This window comes from Anguilla anguilla, chromosome 4, assembly GCF_013347855.1.
Source record: "Anguilla anguilla isolate fAngAng1 chromosome 4, fAngAng1.pri, whole genome shotgun sequence".
NCBI classification, from domain to species: domain Eukaryota; kingdom Metazoa; phylum Chordata; class Actinopteri; order Anguilliformes; family Anguillidae; genus Anguilla; species Anguilla anguilla.
In genome coordinates this window covers 17,520,509-17,543,638 of record NC_049204.1, presented here as the reverse complement: position 1 = coordinate 17,543,638, position 23,130 = coordinate 17,520,509, and the positions used below count along the sequence as shown (strand labels likewise).

Genomic DNA, 23,130 nt, shown 5'->3' with positions numbered 1-23,130 from the left:
TGTTTGCAGATATTCTTCATGAAGTTAAGCCGAAAGACTATTTTTATTTGGCAGCATTTCCTCACATTTTTCAAAGATGAGACAGAAACATCTGCAAGTGATATTGTGTGCTTAGCCTGTGGGATTTGACCGGTCCCAACGCAAGGAATTCTGAGAAAATGGGAATTCCCCAAAAGAAGCAGTAATACTGTATGAGGTTACATTATGATGTATAATGCGTTTTGAGATACTTTCCAGACACAACGTTTGTACAAAGAGATCTAACAGATACCAATTTAGACCCCTAGAGTTCCACTCATCTGCTAAACTTTCCGCTTTAAGCAAAATGAAAAATCAATGTTACTACCCAAGTTCCCATACTTCAACAGTCCACAGTACACACTATCCATTTGGCCAAACTGCATCTAATATTATGCATCTTTCACTGAATCACAATCAGGTGACTAGCTAATCATTGTCATCTAAAACTTTAAAAACATTGCACTTCTTGGAAATGTTTCCTTTATTTCCACACACAGTCCTAGCAACAAGCTGTATGAATTGGCAAACGATGTTTCAAGTCATCAAATTCAGTCACATATATAATTCAACATAACTTTAGGCATGTGCCTGTGAAGTCTTCAGTACTGCGCACACCAACTGAATACACAAGGACCCCAAAAAAAACTCCCCCTCTCCACTCCACTCCAACTCCTCATCACCTCCAGCTCCCAGCTCCACAGGGAGTTTGGCCCCTCCCTGCTCCTCACTTACACGCTTCAACTTTCTCTCTCTGAAAACCCAGGCTTCTGCATTACAGAGGAGCACCAAACAGCATAAATGCATTAGTTCAAGCATCTTATTAGCATTAGCTTTATTCATATGCTTAGCAGACAAAATTATCCAGGGCAACACCAATTCACTCAAAAAAGTCAGCTTTTTAAACAGTGTGGCTCATTTGCAAGGTGAGCTCTCTGGGTGGCAGCACAACAGTATTACAACATTAATGCTACCCCTTGGGTCAGAAAATGTGCCCTAGCCACTAACAACAAGACTGTACTGTAAAATTGCTCTTCTAAAGCGGAAGATTTACGGACCTACACACTACTCTATAGGCCACAGGAGTGAGTAGGGACCCTGTGCTGCTAAAGCAGTGACAACCATGAAACTATTCCCTACCCAAGACTCCCCCCGCCCCCCCCAAATTTACTCATTTCCTCTGTGACATCATACACTACTGACAAACCTTACATGCTCCTCAGCATGTCCCACCCCTCTGTGCCCCGCCCCTCCCCCATCCCACCCAATGAGAGCCCTTCCTTGTTAGGGGAACGCCATCTGTATTGGTGTAAAGAGAACAACCCTGGGTGGGGGCAGCTCGAGAGGGAGGGAGAAGCGCACTTGTCGCCGGGGTGCACTTATGGCCTTGGGCTGCTGGTCCTTCACCATCAAACACAAAGAACAAGGGGAGGGGGGGAGGGGTTGAGGATGATGGCACTGTCAGAGCTATGCAACACACCCTGAACATTCTGACCATAACCATTGGCCTTTATCTAACCCCTGAGGTCAACTGGTAGACTTGATCTCTTTCACAGTGATGACCTGGGGAATGAGGAAGGGGATGAAAGGACCGTTGCGTCTGCATAGCACCCTTCAAACTCTCAAACTCTTCAAACTCTCCGGGCAAACCACTGTTTGCAAACCATACCGATACATCTGTGTGCAGAGGGTTATGTGGATTCTATGACTTACTGTTGTCCAATAAAAAGATGTATACATTTTTTGTCCAGCTTTTTTGTCTGTCGACTACCAAATAAAATGTTCCAGCAAGTGATGGGACAGAAGGATATTGTCATAATGCCACAAGTTTGGCGGACAATGTGAATAGCTACATAGTATGAGAGCAATTTTTAAAAACTATTCTCAACTTTATATTTAACATTAGATTGTCTGGTTAATATTTCACTGTTCACAACATTACTTGAAAATAATTTTTGGAATAGGCATTTATAACAACACTCAGAGTACAGAGTAAGAGTGTAAATTTAGGAGCTGGGAAAGATGTGAGAATGGTCAGCGGAGGTGGAGACCGACCCGTAAGGCTGCCACAGCGGCCTTTCCTTCTTCGCTCTCCTCGTCCAGCTCGTCATCGCTCCACTCCCACTCGCCGTCCTCCGTCTTGTGCAGCCTGCCGCTGGAGCCCGGCACACGCCTCACCTGTGTAACGAACAAACGCGCACGCAAACAAACACACGAGTGCACGAAAGTGCGCACGATCATTTCCAAAGACAAACACAAACACAGGCAAAGAATATTGGGCTTCAGACAGCCAGCAGGGAAATCTGTCTGACATGTATGTGACCCTTTCCTTGATCCTTTTCCTTTCAAAACAAAAAAATAATCACCATCAAATCAGATATTTTGATTCAGATTAGATTTGTATTTGGTCAGAAATCTGACATATCCAATACCTGGCCTTGTGACTCGTGACCAGGCAAATCTGATTTTCTACCTTCTCAACTGCGTTTTTTTACTCCTTGCTTGACATCATTTCACAACAGAAATAAAATGTAACTTCACAAATGGTTAGGTGGAATCCGTTAATTATTGCATGGACAGCCACCCAAAAAACAAATCAGATTTGAGAATTAAGACCTGCTGTTTAAACAAAGCCTTAGGCACTGTATTTTATAACTGAAGGCCCCACATTTAAAATGCCTGTCCTGCAAGCAATAAAGGTGGCTTTAAAAAAAAAACAATTACCCATGGCAGGAATTTATTATCAGCACCAGTAGACTGCCATCCAGAGTGCCCGAGCAACAATGAAATCTGTGCCCACATTTTTATAGCTTCTCATCAGACACAGAGCATAACTGCAGACTCCATTTGGGAATGCAGTGCGCAATTAAACTGAACAACAGACACATAAAGTAAGCGGAAACGGTTAGAAATCCACATGATGTACAGCAAAGAGACACCAGTGGGACAAATCAATCTACAAATGAACTTGCCAAACAAAACAAAACAAAACAAAAATGATACAAAATTCAAAATTACACTTGGAAACGGGTCTTGCATGCTTCTGTTTTTTTCTGTGAACTATTAAAATAGCAATGTCATGCTGCATACAGCAGTTTTGTGATACAGCTACACTTTAAAAGAAGGAATTTGGCACTTGTGACCTTTGAGCGAGCTCATTTCCTATCTGCCTTTCACTGCCGGCGTGAACGGCAGATCTGAAAGAAATCCATTTTTAGGATGTATCTGCTCATTTAAGGGAAGTTAATTTCCTTGTTTGGTTAATCTTACCTTTCGGGACCTTTGTCCTATTGTTGGTGCCCTCTGTAACAGCCTTTCTTGTAAATATTCATTGTTCTGAAGACAGGTGGAAACTAAACATGAGCAACTTACACAGTGTTTACATTTATCAAAGACAATGTCCATTAATGCAGCTCAAATGCAGCTTTCCTGACACAACAGCTATGGCCGACATGTAAAATTAACCTTTTGGTTTTTGAGGCACCAATAGCCAGTATGGTGGCTGTACCTAGAGGGAACTGAACTAACCAGCAGTATCTTCAGTAATACCCATTCATTTCCCTATAGGATACATACTGTTTTATATAGATAAATAAATAGTAGCCATAGAGTATGAACTGCCCAGGATGAGGACATATGCTCAGCAAGCAAAGTGGCTCTGCAGTTGACCCAGCACCCCCTACAGGAAATGTATGGCAATGTGCTGCATTCCAATGAGGAGAGTGTGAGTAGGCTCTCCCGGCAAGCCACTGTAACAACGTTAGCTGCCGCACCCTATTTCCGGGTCCAGTGTCACTGTGCAGTATGGACCCCTTATTGGACGCAACGCGATCACATGATTGTGCACTTTGAAACCAGGGTACTTATAGGGTGCAGCAGCGAGCGCAGTCACACCCCACGGCGCAGTCCTTCCCCGCCGCGCCACACCAGCAGGGGTTCAGGCAGCTCTAAACTGCAGAGACAACGCTGCGGCTGTCTGGGTGTGGACCGTACCAGGTGGCCGGAAACCCCTGCGGGGACGTTAAACTCTGCCTCTGTCACGGAAAAACCGCTAGAATAGCAGCGTCCGCGGCACAACGCACGGAGTGCCAGGAAGGCCGTGGCCGGGTTCAAATATCGAGCGCTACAAAATAAAACCTTCCCAGAGGGAAGCTGGAGGTACGGACCGAAGAGGGTTTCACGGTGTGTTATCGCTGAACAGGGCAGCTCTGTTTGGGAACCCGAGTTGGGGGCCCTCTTTGAGGCCGAGCGGAGGTTTAGGAGTCTCTTTACCTTTGCTTTCTGGAAGAATTTGTGCTTTAAAAGCTCTGATGATGTCGGTCTGAAAGAAAATAAACACGGTAAAATAAGATACTCACACGATTGTTTAATGTCTCTCATATTAAAATCATTACAATGATATTGAACAGTTGACCCCTTTAAGGATATGAGTCACAAAAAGAAAACACTGCAGAGTATAAGAAACTGTCTTTCCTGTTCTAGACCACATCTTTCATTTCCCCCAAGATAGTCGTAAACGTCTTGGCTGCTGTGCACTTAAGTGAGTCATGATCAGAAAATCAAATGTGTCTTCATTAATAACGAGCATTAAAACATCAAGCAGATCGCTGTGTATTTACATACACACATAAAGCATAATAACAACCTTGATATCGCCAGAAAAACAAGGAAATCATGTGGACTGGAACATAAATACTCGAGCTTAACAACAGTTTTACGATTCATCGGAGGACGCGCTCTTATGATTAATATTCTGTAAGGCATCTGCAACCGGAATCTTATATCACTGGAAAGCATAAGCGCAGCAACCAACCTCGGATCCAGTAAAAAACTGGAACAGAGCTTTGGTGCACAACAATCATTGCAAAAAAAAAAAAAAAATACAGACTACAGTTCATAAAGGGTGGACCAGACACCAATAAAACAGGCCTCTTGACTAGGGTTTAAGGCAGGTAACTGAGATCTAAGGACGTCACAAAAAGACCGTATTACCAGTGTCCCAGAAACGCCCTCATTTTTTAATTAAAAATGACTGATCTTCCATTAGTAACATAGTACAAACACAAGCCAAATTAAAATGTTACAGCAGTTTTATTTCATATTATAGATTTGTAATGTACACATGCTTTGTATTGTGGTGTACACTCCAAATGAGTGTAAAATTTTATGCTGACACAAGCCTCTGATTGTAGAGAGAGGCAAACGCCTTCAGTGGATTATATTTCAAATATTTCAGTTTTCACAGTCCAACAGAAACAGAATATATGGAGCCTATAGAGGTAGAGTGCAGGTTCTGACACATCTTAAAGCGAGCGACCCATGGTGGGCATACAGAGGAAGGAGTTCATAGGACAAAGCACAATACCCCCTCACACCAGTGAGCTGCTGCTCCTTAAAGAACAGCAGGGCTCCACTCCTTCAACATCTCATAGAGTTTCACAACTCCGTGCTTCCTCCCTTGTAAAAATGAGGGCCATTTGTGACGGCTGTGAAGTTTCCTATTGGCCAGAGTTTGCCTCTGCTTTCTGCTGTCTAAGGAGCAGGACTGACATGATTGGGAATGAGAGATTTTAAGTTATTCCTCCAATTGTATGAGAAAGTCCTTCAAACATTGTCACTAAAAGCTTTTAGAAACTCTACTTCAGCTCTGCTTGCCTGACCAGCCTTTGTAGATGCAACAAGTATGCAAATGCTCATGTATTCATGCTGATGTTTAAATTGCAAATCACAAAAGTAGTTTAAAACTGACAGTTAAAACCGGCTTCTTATACTGCATATATACGTTTTTTGTATAGCCATTCCCCTTGCTCTTTGACTATTACCACTCCTGATGCTGTCGCAAGAATACCAAAATAAAGATCAAAAGCATCATGAGTTGCAGTATTTGCAATATTTCAGTGATATTTATATGCGATATGAAGTTTCCATGCTTTGTGTATAGCTCATATCTGGAGCTCAGTAGCCACTGGGAACTTCAGGGAAGCACACGACAGTTAGTCAAAAGAGAAAATGAGATTCGCTTCTGAAAATCATAATTACAAATCGGACCAGCTCCCTGAAGCCATTCCTACAGCAGCAGCAATGCTGCAACGGTGCCATTCCTAATGCTGATCTGAACAGCACTCTGACATCAGCAGGGTGTCAGGGTGGCACTCCTCATAGACCGATACAGTACAGGGTAGCACTTATAATGCTCCCTGCTTCAACACTGATTACCATATAGATGAACACCTAACTGCAAGGACCTGCGGATAATATTTCGGACGTTGCGTGGTCTGGTGTTTCCATGTAATTGAACATAGGGATTTATAGCATGGTTTTTGAATCTGTTCATTTCATTTTTGTATGCATACAAATGTAAATTGGGATTTAAAGATAAAATGCGATTACTTGAAAGCAGCTTCTCGTTTTGCATTTGAATTATAATATTTATTTGCACAAGGGAGCTGTGGTGCAGTATTAGGGGAATAAAGCATTTCAACCCAATCATAACACAATAGATGCGCCTCTTGGGTCTGAACGCATAACAATCACTGTGTTTGTACTAGGGATGTGACGGTATACCGGTATGACGGTATAATGTAAAATTCAAATATGAAATAGTACTATCATAAACGTAACGTGATACCGTGATAGTAAATCACGTGACAAAAGCTATTTTCATGCAGGGAATTTTTTTTTTTCAACCAGTGCCCAAATGTAGGATCATTTTGCCATTTCAAAAAAAGGGGAAGGAAAAGATTAAATCCCCTGGCTGCTGATTCAGGATCTGGTTTGCCTTTTCACAAATCTGATCCTAGATCTGTATTTAGAGGCAAAGCCATTTAAAACACAGGTTGCGTCTTTCCAGCCAATCATTATGCTTGATGCATGACGTGCATGCCCCAACGGGAACGAGCAGCTGCACGGCTGCCGTTCACCCGCTCGTTCTTTCTGGTGTAAAATGTAAGCTAGCTTGCAACCTACAAATTACCAGCAATGTTATTTTTTTCATTCATATAGGCTATAAAACAAGTTTTTTTTTTTTTTTTTAAACTAGTAAAATAAGTGCCGAAGAGTCAGGCGAAGGTATTGGAGAGGCAAAGAGAAAGTCGTCGGAAGAACTGAGGTTAAAGTTGAACTCACAGACTAGTTAGGGCCAGTTCTGCACTGAGAGACTTTTTGGACGTTTTGAAAAGAGACATGATTTCACAAGAACAAACAAATATTGATACAGCATATTAAATACCTTGACACAGCATAACGTTATAATTCTACACTGATTACTTATACAATTATTGTTTCCATGCTGATGAATTGTAACGTTACAGCCCTCAACTATAACGATTACATGTTTGAGCGATTGCGATTTAATTGTGGGCTATTTGACATTATCCGTAGACCAGGCTTTTTAGTGAGTCTCATTCATTTGAGTTCAGTCCAGGAAGTTGCCTGCTTCCACGTAGCGTATGTGGTGCGCAAATGTTTTTCTCCCCATTGTGGCTGTTGGTATTGCACTCATTGGATGAAGTATGTGAGTAGGCGTGTCAAACAAGGTTGTTACTTAGAATAAATATGCTATTTTTGTGAAATCACATATTTACACGTGATTTCTATTTTTTGGCTGTGTACGATAATTTTCTTCAAAATCCGATAATTTTATGCCTCTGGTACGATCGTTTAATATTTCACATCTGGCAACGCTGGCTAGCTAGCTGTTATAGCCTACATCTACACGGAATCTCCGTTTGCAGTCCCTTAACAACACTTGCGATGTCTGATGCTGATTCTGATACCGACCGTAATGAACGTGTCACTTTGGACTCAGGAAAAAGGATTTTTATTATTTAAAATATACAATTACAAGGAGTGAACTATTCAGTTGCATTTTTTGTTTTATTTTTCAATAAAAATGGTTTTTAAAAAATCTGCAGAGCCATAAATAAACAGATCGAGTTGTAGACTTTGTATGATTTTTTTTTTTTTTTAAACTTAAAACCTGTCGGAGGACATCGGAGCGTGTCCTCCGATGAATCATAAAACTGTTGTTAAATCGTGATATTGAGTAGTACGATTATCATACCGTGAAATTTTCATACTGTCACATCCCTTGTGTGTAGGCTACACACTGAACGAATCGTGAGCTTTTGCAGATTGTTTAGCTAGATAACGTGCTTCTAATGTGTCACACTATCTAAAATGATTGTTGGATGCAAGTGATAGTAAGGTGACATCTTACGTCTTCTCAACGTGTTAAGAGGGAATGAAATTTTTGTCTGAACATTTAGATTCCTCGGAAATGTCAGCAAGCATTTGAAAACGTGGTAGAGATGGAAGGAGTTATTTTGGTAATTAAGAGATACACTTTTTTTTGTGAGTTTTGCCCCTTACATTTGTGGCAGTGTGCATTTCCTTGAAGTGAGCATTTATGCGCGTGCGCTTATCACCTTTTTTCTGGTTCTTTCTGCAGACACAGCGAGATCATCTTTCTGAAGGACTTCCCGTACTTTTTCACCATCTCTTTGTCCGAGACGCCCGTCTCAAGGCAAGGGGGGTCGTTCTGTAGGGTCAGCATGAGCACCTGAAACATAACGAAGGGTCGTTGGGCAGCCAATGAGCGGTGCCGGGGTCACGGTCGCTGTGCCAGAGACTTTCCATGTCAAATCCTGGATGGCTGACGGCTTCAGTACACTAAATGCTTAATTTAATTCACCTTTTTACCCATACATCATGTTACCACTGTTTTAACCAAAGCCAGTTTCAGCATTTCAGAACTTTTCCCATTAATCAGTACAGACATTGTTCTAGCTACATTACTTGAGATTTTATCCATGTACTTATGACCATTACATAACACATGATGCTGCATTAAGTACGCATACAGAATTAGAAAAGAGCAGATTCTCCCAAAATACTACGAAGTCATGAATATACTTTCACAAAAATTATAAGATACCTGTCAGTTCAATATTTGGGGTGCGGTCAATATTTTTATACTGAAATACTGAAGGGGCTGGCCTTGTCAGTGAAAGCCACAATACTGTCAATAACAAAACTTGAAAATTCTTTATTCCACTCAACAGCGGAAGACTGATAATGAGTTCTACATCTGTCAGGTGCATTACAGTGACATCACGGGAACACTCAGCTTCAGATACAGTACCCTCCTATTTAGTTTCAGCAACAGTAAGTCTAAGCACCGTCTCAGTACGAGCAAAGATAATGAGGAAACAGACACATTGTGAAAGAAACTAACCATTATATAACCATTAAGTTAAATTGACTGATAATGGAACTAGTTTATTGCTTTTATACAAAAACCCTTAGGGCAGAGCGTCTCAAGATTACTGAATAGTGAAAACGATTTTGGTCATGCTCCAAGTCACATAAAATGAGAACACTTAGAGGCATGCAATTGCACAAAAGCACAAAACACAACGAGGAGGACAAAGCTGACTACATATTAAGGCCATCTAGGAAAAGGACTGGGCTGTTGAAAACTCTAAACTAAAACTAAAGGGGCAACAGTGTAGCATAGCAGTTAGAGAACTGAGGTTGCAGGTTTGATTCCCAGGAGCACTGCCATTTTACCCTGTGCTCGAGCAAGGCACTTAGCCTGAATTTCTTCAGCAAATATCCAGCAGTATAATTGATTGTATATTTAAAAAATGCAACAAGCCTAAAATGTAAATGTATAATAAGTACATTACAAGTAAATGCACTCACGTAATTGAATAAACAATGACTTCAGAATAACAACTTAGCACAACAAACTGTTATGCTGTAATAAGACGCTCTCCTTCATCCAGCTATTTTACGAGCAATACTGAGTGATAGCAGCAATATCTAATGTACGTCTTCAGACTCAAGCCCCCAAAAACCGTTGCATTTCACTTTAGTCATGGCAGTGATGGATACGTGGCTGGACTCTCACTTAATGACACGACCTGATAAATTGTTTTCGGGCAAAAGACAGAACCTCTTTCTTCCTACTCAACTGTATGCTTACTTATGAAGACATCTACGCCTCTGCTCACCTTCATAGGAGGATATTTGTGGTAGGGAGCAGCCCCAGTCGCCAGTTCGATGGCTGTAATCCCAAAGCTCCAGATGTCCGCCTTGAAATCGTAACCCCTGACCTGCAGAAAATAATGTCAGCTGACAGTATCATCCGTTCAGGACCATTCCAGTCAAACGGAAATGAAAAGTATTAGCGGGATAAACATCCTGGCAACAACTGCAAATGGTTGCACACAAGCACATTATATCAAAATAAGCTATGGGCTGGTAAGTGTTTTTAATTTGTGGGACCTTTTAGAAATGTAATAACAAGTGAGACATACCCTTGAAAGATGTAACCTTATTGTTAGTAACCAACCATTTTTAATAAAGTACAGACACCCACCTGTTCCATCACCTCAGGAGCCATCCAGCAGGGAGTTCCCACAAACGTCTTCCGCACCTTATTCCTCGTGATGTCACCACCAGTTGCGAGAAAGGCACTGACCCCAAAATCTAGCATTTGGAGGGGGGGGGGGGGACAAAAAAGGGAGAGCTTGTCATATCGACAATGCTGATATCACGGGTTTGTCTGAACCGGACTGGGCACTCTTCATCAAGGGACACTACGCTGACTGTCCCCTAATGAATGACACATCTAGTCATTCATAGACATCACTGATGTGCTTTCCCTGGAACAGTGGCTTTCAAAGAAGTCTGCTTCTTTAATTCTGCCTGTACATCCAGGGAATGGAAGTGAGAGGAGAGGGAGCCCAAATAAATCTTATATTACTGATGCAATGCACCATTTTATAGAAACAAATACACATTTGCAAGTATTGACACTTGAGAGAAAAAGCCTCTTAACACAGATTTACATTTGCATTTAGACATTTAACAGATTGTCTTTATCAGAGCAATTTGTGTATGTGTATACATATAAATATGGGCAATGAATGGTACTGATGCTAATCATCAGGGCCACAAACAATAATAGCAGTCAATATGTAATCATGCAACATAGTCAGATGTCGTGCTAGGCGCAAGAACAGAGAAAATATAGTTTTATTAGGGACCAAAGTGGGGGGATACATTTACATAGAGATGTAAATGCTCACTTAATACTGAACATAGAGTTCAGTATTAAGTGAGCCAAGGTACAGTTTAAACAGGTGAGTAATTAGCCATCCTGATCATTGTGGGGAGCTCATTACAGCACAGGGGGCCCACCATAGAGGCGAGATGTGACACCGGATGGCCGCTAAACAAATAAATGGACAAGCTGCAAATTCACTAAACAGATTAACATCAGTGTTTAAAGCTGTGCTGGCACACTAAAAAGCCATTCTACAGTTAGAGTAAATTCTGTGTTTCTTAGTTCTTAGTTTTTAGGGGGGGGGGGGGGGGAGACCCCTCTACAGAACACATGAAACACATCAGTCTAAACTGGCTTGGGAGATTTTGTCACATAATCTTTACACGTAAGTGACACTGCTTGCGTAGAGTCATTTCTGACATGCTCTTTAACATTTCCTATTGCCGTTTGGCTTCAGGTGAAGCAACTGATGCAAACACTCTTCCACAAGGGAGCAATATTTCAAGAAATCGCACCGCTGACCCAATCAAATGTCTGGCGCCCGAAGGTGCACTTAAATCGACGGTCCATCAAAAAGGCATGGGAACGGGGAGAGGGCTCATGAAATATTTAACGGGGGGTGCCTGCCGCAGCGGTGCTCCCCCCGTGCCGACCCAGCGACTCGCGGGCGGCCCGGAGCGGCATCGGCCCGGAGCGGCATCAGCCCATTATCCGCGCCGTTCCGGGGCCCGGAGCTCTCTGAGTGACAGGCGTGACATTCAGAGCCGCCCGCACAGGACGCCCGACCCACTCAGCCTCGGCCCTGACGTTTCAGCACTGAAACGCACAGCGAGTCCGACGCCAACTGACAGTACAGACTTAATGTACTTGTCTTAATGCGTCCGCACTCTCGCATGCCTGCTCGCTGATGACAGTGTGGCCAGGACAACTGCGCAGCATCGATGGCACAAATAAAGAAAACACGCAGAGAGGGTGTACACGCTGTAAATAGCCAGAGGCCTGGATTCAATCAACGCGCAACTGCAAGTTGAGCAATCACCACAATTAACAATAAACTGTGTGTATTTTCAGGTCATGGACAAACATTCTTAATTCCCTATCCTCTTTAATCATCACTGAATAAATTCAAAAGAACTTACTAAACATTGCATTATTACATTTACTTAGCAGGCCCTTTTATCCAAACATCCAAGCCTGACACTCCCAGCAGACAGCCTAGATAGCCACTAGTAGTTACTGTACTATACTTAGGAGGCTTCAATACCTTAACCCAGATTTTTAAGGAAAGAAGCCGAAAGCCCAGAAGACTGCTGCACTGCTGTGCTCAGAGAAAAGGCTGTGGTTGAAGAATGCTGAGCAGGTGCAGTTTCTGAACAGGGAATATTAAACAGAAAGGAACCCTGCACAGGATAAGCAATTTCTACTATGGGCAACACAAGGATACAGCAGAAATAGGTTCATGTAAGAGAATACACATGAACACAGATAATAGGTTCATGTAATTTGAACATATACGACTTAGAAGAGAGTCAACTCAAGTCATGGGAAAAAAGGTTACTTATCCAAACATTCATACCCCATAGACGCTTAACAGACCCATCTGTCATAGGTCTGGCTTTCAACTTGTACAGTGCCGTAAGTCCACAGTGCAAATCATTCCAAGGTTGGCTAATTTTTATTGCAAAATATGCCAGCCCTTGTCAAGATGATTTATGAATCCCGCTGTCTGTTCTAGAAATGCTTTCATTCTGAGTGAGACATAAGGTCAGTTGCTTTACTACCAAAAGCAACATTGCTTGGACACTTCATAGGAGGTTAACAAATTAAAGGTGACGTGGACTCAGAACTGACACAAATCACTTTAAACAGCTCTGGTGGACACCCCCGCTATTGTGTTTTCCCATTTTTTAAACCCAGAATGGATTACCTTACCTAATCACACTTGTGGACCTTTTCAGTCCCTCAGTAGGCTCAGTCTATTCGATAGGGACACAAGCTAGCGTTCACAGGCTCCAAAAATGCAAACAGTCAACCACCTGCTTCTTCTCACATTTCAATCCACCGAATGAGCAGCAGAGACACCGCTGGTGGTGCACTCTGCAGACTGAAAACCTGATTCCCTGGGAGATGGCACAACCAATTACACTTTGCATCATGGTCTGACCGCTAGCCACAGTAAGCTCTGACATGGCCCAGATTTAATCCAGGAAGTAGTGTTCACCACAAGTCCAAGTCCTTCAGCTTGATACACCATAATTTCTATTCATCATGAGAAGAGGTTTCATTAAACAAACCCTTCTCCAATTTGTCAACAGAAAACAATCATATAAGCTATAAAATGTGTGACTTACAAACCATCACAAAACTAGTCTCTAAAACGTGAGTCATGCTATACTAGTAAAACTGTACTTTCTAAAGGTTCTTCTATAAATCTCCCAGCTCATCAGATGTGGAAAAGCCACAGATACTTACAATACCTCCATGTTAAGGCACTCAGTTCACTCTTAAAACTACAACTATGAGACAGCTCACAAGGGAACACTATCCTAGTGGGTTCTGCCGCTGAATGTAGACTGGCATGTCAAGCTGGCAATGTGAGCACAAAGGTTTAAAAGCCAGTCTTCACTTTCTGTAGGCGAAACGTCAAAATGAAATGGCTCCATCATAAATGCACACCTGACGACTGGGGTGACGGAGACTACAGACTCCGGGAAAGTATTTCTCTGCAAAAGCAGAGATTTCATTTACTGAACTGGAAATTGAATTTGAAACCATTGCAGAAATAATGGAAAGCACAAAACTATAATGACATTGCCCAGAATAAAAATGTGAAGGAAAAAGAGTGTAGATTAACTTTAATGAAGTAATGCATTGTACTGGATGTCATAAAAACTGCCCAATCTGTGACGAAACACCCAATATTTCAGTCTGAACTAGTCTACACAGACTATAACTTACAAGGGCTTTATTATATCCAGTATTAAACATTCAATATTTTTTTTTACAGGAGTAAAGGGCCCTGAAATAAAATTCATGAATAAAAATAACTTACCACTGAAAACTGCAAACAATTTATCGAGTAAGCAAAACAAGCAGGCATGAGAAAGGAAGCATCAGACTTTTCTTGGAAAACCTTATTCTCTCTCAAGGCGACTGCAGCCTACACCCGTTATGTTCAGCAGGTGCCAAGCCAGCATAAGTCAGTGAGACCATAACTCAGCCATGTGTTGTGCTGCTGGAACCTTCTCTGCAGGGCCCCAGAAAAGCCTTCGGAGGCCCTGTTCATGGGCTCGGTACCTCCGGGTCAAAGCTCACCTGTGCAGTGCTTCCCAAAAGAATAAATCTTTAATAAATCTTTCAAAAACCCCATAATGCATCTGCCCCTTCCGAAGGACCAGGGAATTTAACCTCCAAATGCCTTTCCATGAGTCAAGTGCAGTTCTCCATCTCCATCTCCATCTCCATGTAGTTTTTTCTCTAACCTTCTAGCTAGCTGTATATGATTCTGCATACTAAACAGATACTGGGCATATCTGCCAGTTTCCATATGTAGATATGTCAGTATAAAATTACAGTCTAGGATGTTCTCGTCACACATTTTTTCTGAAATCATGAAAAATGATAAAGTTGCTTCTCTACCCTCTACCAGAAATGATATCACAGCAAAACTAAGAAATAAAAGCACAGAAATCTCAACAGCATGGTTAATGATTCTAGAAAGACCATGTGACACAACCTTAGATTTGACTCCAGCACATTAGATTTGAAACGAAACAATGACTATGAGGTCTATGCAGACTGTCTAGTTTAATTTCAGGGTATTTACATCATTTTCTGGTGATCCGTGTAGGAATTACAGCCCTTTTAATATATGGAAAAGTAATTGGACAATTGGCTGCTCAGCTGTTTCTTGGCCAAATGTGTGTTAATGCATTATTAGATCATGCACAAGAAAGCTAACAAAGTTGATTCTAGGGGAGGCATCTTACAGTTCTCTCATGAGTCAACAAGAGGACCAAAGAAGTGTCAATAGAATTTAAAGAAGAGGTAAAATATATTTTAAATTAAAAAATAATAAGTTTCCATCATAAAAATGAGAATGAAATCAAGTTATAATGACAGCATGCTCACACAGGAGGGTGAACAGTAAGTGTGACTGAGATTTATCATGCTGTAAACTCTGCCTGGGTGGTGGTGGTGGTGGTGGAGAGAGGGGGGGTTGGTGAGCTTAATTCTTAACAAAATACCTGCAATTTGCACTGATCCATCTTCCCCGAGAAGAATGTTTCCAGCCTTCACGTCTCTGCCAGGGGGAAAGACAAGAAGCACATATTAATGTACTATGTAAACCGTTGAGAAGGAACCTGGAGGAAAAAAGACAGGGCGTCTTCTGAGCTTTATTCACGCCAAAAAAACACATACTGTACTCTGGATTATAAACCAACAAACTAAACACATAATTATAGATCTTGGCACTTGCCACTGTTGTTAAACAACCCTTGAGAAAAGTCAAGGCTCCCATACTTTTTAAGACTCTCTGTGGTGATGGGCTGACATCTCCAGCTCCAGCCCTGCCATGGTAGTTGGGGGGTGACTGTTGAGGTCTAGCCATTACACAGTATGCCAGCATACATATTTCAGCTCCCCCCTTCTTGCTGATAAAATTTTCAGATAGCCAGCGACTCCAGGCCGGATCTGCACCAATTCTGGCTCAGCAGTTCTGACTTGATCCTGCCCGGAGTTACCAGCTATCTAGGTTGCAACTGCACTTCTGTCTTCATAGGACACTGCTTGTGTTCGTGCGGTTTTCGTAAAACAGACCCACTATGTTTGGAGTCCCAAAATACTCAAGTACGATGAGCAACAATTTTTACTTCAGAAACACTACGTATGGAATACTCTGAGGCAAATGTTGTTGGAAAAGAGTCTTTTGAGTTTTGTATGTGGAGTAATTTTCAGTGTGCGTCCTGTGCGCAATAAAATCTTACATCAGTTCAAGGTCGATACCAGGCAGGCTGGCAGGAGAACGTGTGAGAAATATCCCCTCGAAACCGGCCATGAATAGAAACAAACTTAGAGTTCCTATCTGTAGCAAAAAAAAGGCAGATTACAGGGCAGAACCTATTTCATGAATGTTCTCCTGGTGTCCCTGCAGGGCAGAACCCATGTCATGGATGTCCTCCTGGCGTCCCTGTAACTTGTATGTGTGGAGGCCCTAACCTTGTCCTCCAGCTGACTGGCGTCAGCATGCCATTTACTCTTCTGGATGTTTAGCTGAGCAGCTTTGGTGATTTACTCTTATTGGATCATATCTGGATTATCTGCCCAGTGATCAAAAGGGCTATAACTGTCATTTCAGAATGACAAATCAAAGGGAACAGTAGAAACTGCCTTCAAGTAACCCATAGGACAATTAAATAATAAAAACCTAATTTTTCTTATAACAAATGAGATTTACTCTTAAGTACAGCTGACACTGAGCTTTTACCTCAATCTTTCAAATCATAAATGAGAATAAAATGAAATTTGTAGAGGAACTATGGCAGTCATTTCAATTGAATGAGCACAGGCCTCAAAATGAACCAGGCAATGAACCAAATGCAACAATCTTCTGGATATGGCTAACTGTAAATGCGAGGTTTCTGGCTGAAGATGTATGAGACAGCACAGCTCACTTAAACGCAGTGGGCCAAAATTCCCCAGATATGAAAGTGTTGCTCAACTGCTATGTTTTCTACAATGCAAAATATCTGAAACTGTGGCATGTGGCATTTCAAAATGGATGAACAGCAGCAGCACTGAAAAGGCTATGAACTCATGCAAAGGAAATAGCCTAATTCAATGAACTCAAAACAATCTTGGGTGTCTGGCTGCCCCAAAATGCCATCAACAAACATAAATACTACTGAAAGGCTTTTACAACTCTTATTCTCCTTGAATTGCTATGGATCTTCATGTTAATACCATTCAGTCATACAGATCACTACAACAGGCCAGATTTTAAAAATATCACAATGACATTAAATATCAGGGAGCCTATCCAAAGGACATAGACAAACCCAGACAGCAAGTGAAAGACAGAGAAAGTTTTCAAAATTCCAACTCAATGCGTTTTTATCTCCAAGACATTCATTGTGACCAGTCACCGGGAAAAACACCTCATTATGGCCAACACACTCAGTATTCCCCAAGGCCAATACGTTCTTGCAGCAGGAACCCAAGTACAGAGCGCACGGTTACTGTAAAGCCAGGTGTTTCCATGACAACAGACTGTAGCTGTAGACTGTAGATTTATTTTTGGAATGTAATGTCACACTGGAGAAAAAACTGGATATATGAAACATTTTAGCACCAAAAAGTGCAAAAGAAAGTACTGTGCTGTAGCCTTGACCTTTATGGTGCTGCATCTTCATATGGACGTGGTAGAACATTTTGTAATGATTTGTAAATCATTACAAAATGATTGTAATATTGCTATGGAATTAGCACATATTTACCTCATGGTCGTTGTTGCTTGCCCTCCACTCATTGGCATGTGTAATCCAGTTTATATGTTGTGCCTTGCTAATGCTAATTAGGATCAATATAAAGTTCCAGTGTTGTGCCCTTTACACAGTAGGGAAATTTTCTTCATTGCTCACAAAACTGTCCAACTGAAAACATACACTAAAACTGAAATTATATATATATTTTTTTACATTTAAAAAATGTTTTAGTGAATTATTCCTTTCATTTCTTTGAATAACACCTGCATATCTATCGGAACTCATGGTATTTTGAAGTCATGATATCTTGTAACTATACATACCATAGATACATTATTTGATACAGAACTAGAATTAGTTCATGCATGTTGTGGCAGTTCACCACTCCCCCACCAAGAGGTGCTACAATCAAAGTCAACTGCTTTTTTTGTAAATAAATCACAAGTTCAACACTAAATGCCAAGGGTTGTTTCACAATTTATTGGGTTGTTCACAAACATATTAAACACACATTTGATGCTTGAAGTTTACCAAGTGAAAATGTCCAATAAGGAACACAAAATGTTCTGAGCTAATATAGCTCCTGAAAATCATCTGAGGCTCAAGGTTTGATTGCATTGTGCCAGGGGGTATTTACCTGGTAAGCTCGGGTCATGTGTTTCAATGTCTGTGACTGTGCCTCTACAAAGCGTAGTCTCAACGGCTGCTGTGGACCTCAGTGCTGTCATTGGGTGAGTGTCAGGCATCTTTGGCATGGTGCTTATATGTATATTTGGAAATAAAATCAAATACTAAGTTGCTATGGTAAAAAAAAAACACTAAAGGGTGGGGACATACTATGGTGATGACTTACGTTATGCAACTAATCCTAGCTTCAGCACAGAAACCATCTACCAGATGCATACGCACGCTCATTCATGCACGCATAAACGCCCGCACGCGCACATTGCCCAGATGTAATGTTATCTAACTACCAGGACAAAGATGGAAAGAGGACGTGACAGATCAAGGGCACTATTTCAGAACGTGGGCCTGTTCTTTTCGAGTAGCCAGGCTCTAGGCTAGCGGTGCCCCCAGGATTCTGAATCCAGATTTATCTTTGCATTACACTTCTGCAAACACCACAGAAGGGTCAATTCCTCAAAACTAACCTGGAGTGATTGGCCGTTACAGACTCCTACCATTGCATTTATGTTTTATCCTTGGCGTCATAACGTGTAACATCTGAAGCACCTGGCTAAGAAGACTGGACAAGAAGCATGTGTGTGTGAGAGGGCCAAGTTCAAACAAATGTGTCCACAGGACTCTACCTCTGCATGTTTCATGGAACACCAGACTGAGGAGCTAGGCATATTCACAATCCCACTGGAAACATATAGTGACCAGGGCCTTAGAGCTGAACCGCTGATCTAGGGTCAACTTTCCCCTGGCTTGTGCTAACTGTCTACTGTGAGCTGAAGTGGAAAAAATAAATCCTAGACCAGCATTCATACTCCGAGTGGTGATCTAAGATTCCCTGGTGTAGGAATGATGTCACACTGACCCTGTACGATGTCAGGGAAGCAGGGGTGTGCCCTGCTTGGTTCAGCAGCCCCGCTTTGGCACAGCAGACGGCACCATCACACAGCGGTTGTCACGGTCCCCATTGCATTCACCAAAGTCAGTTCCCTACTCTGCAGATTCAAAGCAAGCAAAGAAACCGCACAGAAAGACCTCCGTCGCATATTGGCTTGGCCTTCACATCCAGCACAAGGTCTGGACCGAAGACGCCTTTAAGATCCCAGTGCTCCTAGATTTCCATTGAAGGAGCCAATGTGTAAACAGGCTCCCTTGGCCACTGCCCCACACAAGACAGACAAAGAAAAGGCTTGTGCCAGTTTGAAGCTTTGGATAAAGAAAAGCGTTCTATAAAATAGAGCCTATTGTTCTGAAGACAGCAACCACCTGCTTTTTCTTTTCATCACTCAGAGAGTTTTCCAACTTCTTTCAGATAAAGGGGGATGGACATGTCTTCCATTTACTGGATTCATTTAAACAGCTAAAAGAGAATGGTTTGGCTTGCTCTGATATACGGCAGCAAGGACTCTGCAACTCATTAAAATTTATAAGAGGGTGAATTCCCAGCAACAAAAAAAAAAACAGAAGTTTCTTTTGTGAGAGATCACATTCAGAACCTAATTTAATCTTCACACAATTTGCCAGTAGGAATGAATGGCCTCAGTGACCACGTTTAGAACCACCATACTGCACAAATCCTTCTACCAGAAACACAGGCAGGGGGTCTTCATAGAAACCATGCTGTAATCATCCAAATTATGTGTCAGGGAATAATTTGATGTTTTATCAGAGGAGTGAGATAAAAGGAGACGGGAGGTAAAGCAAGCAATGGATAACTCTGACTCCGGACACCATTAACCCCCTCTAACAGCCCTTGGCACTTCTAAACTCGTAAATTGGACAAACATGTGTGAAACATGACGCTTAGTTTTAGGCTTGGACTGTGTGATTGCTTTAGCAGTCGCACCCACATTCCTAGAGTTTTCTTCTTGTACCTTCATACCTTTTTTTTATCACACTGATTCACAAAGAAAACTGGACTGGTTAACGTCTGGCAAATATATATTTGAGGGGAAGTAGGATACACTTGGTTTGTATTGGTGTTTTCTTGTGTATTGACCAAGACATTTTTAATTTAGCAAGATTTGTTCCAGGAATTTGTTCCACATTCAAATAATGGCCGTTAATAATGCTCATAATTAGCATCACTGTTCTTCTTGCAGGGTTGTAAAACGGAATACAGGCTGTCTCATGCTCTAAGTTCATGAGGAGGGACCGGTGTGATTTATGATCCCATAATCCCATTCCCTACAAGGCAGTGTCTCAATTAAAGACTCCCATAATACCCAGCCTGAGGGATATCAAAGATCATTTATTTTCTTTTAGTGACAGACATAAAATATGAGGGCAGCTAGAGTTCATTATTATGCCTTTTAATTTAATTAATTAATTAATTTTCTGTGTTTACTGAAATAAGACAAAATGAGGGATTATTGCTATCTTCCAGTTTCGGAATGATGAAAATGAAAAAAAAAAAAAAAAAACTAAAAATAACCCCTTTTTTTGTGTATTGTAAGAATACCTTGCTATGGTGATTTCAGGCCTATGCTCCTGAGGTAGGGACAGCGGGCATATACAAGCTAGAAATATATATCCCCAGGGCAGTGTATACCAGAAAAAGGAACTAGCACAGGTGTATCCAGGTGAGAAGCATCATGAAATATATTGGTAGTAGGCCTATATAGTCACCATTTCTGTACCAGGTCACAGGTACGCACATTTTTGAACCACCTGCATCTCTCAATGTGCCTCTTTGTTATCTCCGTATTGGACACTGAACACATGCATGCTTGTGAACAGAAAGTTTAAAAACCAGAAAATTTGTGTTTTAACTTGCCTGAAGTAAATACATTGACTTTAGTCATAAAAGGCACAGTTGTGTAATCAACTGATCAACAAAAAAATGCATAATTAAGACACATAACCTGACTTCCTTCAACAAACAGCAGCTTTCACCCTTCAGCCAATGGCTGCAAGACTTGCTCACAGCCTTATACAGCCCAAAATATACTGAAAAATAGCCATGGCTACAATGGTGCCATTGAAGCCAGTTAATGTAGTGCAGATTTACGGCCTTGTTTAGCCGTTTCACACCTAGCCAAGCAGTAGGTCACCTGATGACATCACTCCTCTGTGATAAGTTACTCATACAACCATATTTAGCATTTATGAATTTGCACCTTGGGGCTTGGATGGTAAGGTACTGTTACAGGCAGTTTCACTGTCCCCTTCCAGGAATGTCATAGCAGTGGCAGTTGGCAAAATATTTCCCTCACAGAGCAAAGGCTACAAGCACCGCAATTCTCTATAGAGTTCCACGAAAGAGATGGTTTCAGTGTATCACCACCAAATCAGTGAGATCAGTGCGCTTTGAAGGCTGCTACAGCATCATATTTCCTTACAAAATTTCGCACATATTGTGTCATACAGACTATCCTTCAGGTCAAGATTCAACAGAATTCACTCGCTCAGAATTACCTCTCATTACAGGGTCACTTTCAACAGCACTGATTAACAAGCACATACAGAAAAGCCAACTATAAAAGAGGATAACTGTCTTCTGTAGATGCAAGAACTTAGGAGCTCTCCCTACCTCTCTCCAATACCACTTGTTACGAGAAGGACTAAATTTAAAAAGGACGTGAAGAGGTTTCTCCTTTGAAGCCCCCACGGGGATTCTCATCTTTGTGTCAATAAGTAGGTGGAGAAATTTGCTAGTTTGTGGCAAAGGCCTCAGAGTGAACCTTTGCACAGAGCCTCTAATTGCATTCTGATGCACTGGAGGAGATGCCATGTGACCCAGCCCTGTAGCTACTCCTCATATGACCAGGCTCGCCCAGGGGCACAGCATAAACAACTACACTTCCCAGCTTTGTCAACCCATTTCACAAACCAAGTTCAATCTCCACAAACAGTCTAAAGTCCTTTCCATAGAAGGCGTCACCACACACAGGTCAACCATCCTCTTGCAAGTTCTAAGCTGTAAAAGATAAATAATGAAGCAAAGTAGCTGCGGTGTGAGTCGAACCTTTTGTACGCTTGAGAAATCCGATGCCCTTTTGATGAACAAAACTGGGCTTTATCTGTGAACCGCGGACGCGAATCCTGAAGTGCTTTGCATCGTACCGGAATGCAGAGTATATTCCGTAACGCGGCGTTGGACCGTGTCAACCGCAGCCTACAAATGCAGGTCGATGAGAGCGGGACGCCTTGCCTCACTTCCCTCAGCAAAACACTGTCACGAAGCGTCCGGGCGGGTCCCAGGGTCCTGCATTCAGATCACAGCGCAAGGGGGGGGGGGGGGGCGCCACTCCGGGCGGCAGGTGGATTTATGCTGCCGCAGACGCAGGTGCGAGGAAGCAGTCTCTTATTGAGATTCTGCGCCACCTTGCCGGGTACTTAACCGGGCTAAAAGACCATGCATTATTTACGCTGACGCTCCCTCAGGAAGTACACGTCCAAAGAAGGAAGGGCTGCAACAAATAGAGGACTAAATAGGATGAAAAGAAAGCAATGAATACTAAGTGCGGTGGGGGGCAGACAATCTGAAAGTCAAGTAGTTAAGGATAAGGAAAGGATGGAACTGAGACGATGACGAGGGGGGGCAAGACTATTTGTGGACGCTACGAAAAACAGCACTATTGTTCCCCAGTGCAGACTGGGGTTCCGATGTCAACATACAGTACATTGAAATCTTATAAGTTGTCACGATCAATGGGTGTAACCCAAACATATAATATAGACCTGTGAATGTGATGAGAAGCACGTGAGTAACGATACAAGCTGATTGCTAATTGTTAAGATCAAAAGATAAAAAACCTAGCATGGCCTTCGAGAGCCCTTGGAAGAGGTTTACAGGGTCGCTGGATTTCCACATCGCCGCAGAATGGCCATTTGTCCCATCATAAATCATGCGTTAACGCATTCTTTTGTACG

At 42.0% G+C, this 23,130-nt stretch overlaps 1 protein-coding gene across 2 annotated transcripts in view; it reads right to left on the bottom strand.

The window, feature by feature from the left end:
• The window catches only part of oxsr1b (oxidative stress responsive kinase 1b), a 69,147-nt gene that overhangs the window by 6,923 nt on the left and 39,094 nt on the right, over positions 1-23,130 (bottom strand). The window contains exons 5-12 of one of the 2 annotated variants that reach the window (XM_035415009.1): positions 15,340-15,395; positions 10,403-10,512; positions 10,035-10,136; positions 8,445-8,578; positions 4,291-4,339; positions 3,289-3,354; positions 2,074-2,196; positions 1,342-1,419 (exon numbers count right to left, since the gene is read on the bottom strand). In XM_035415009.1, the coding sequence (XP_035270900.1) occupies positions 1,342-1,419; positions 2,074-2,196; positions 3,289-3,354; positions 4,291-4,339; positions 8,445-8,578; positions 10,035-10,136; positions 10,403-10,512; positions 15,340-15,395 (718 nt within the window). The remainder of the gene's footprint in view (positions 1-1,341; positions 1,420-2,073; positions 2,197-3,288; positions 3,355-4,290; positions 4,340-8,444; positions 8,579-10,034; positions 10,137-10,402; positions 10,513-15,339; positions 15,396-23,130) is intronic. The other variant, XM_035415010.1, reaches the window with a different exon arrangement.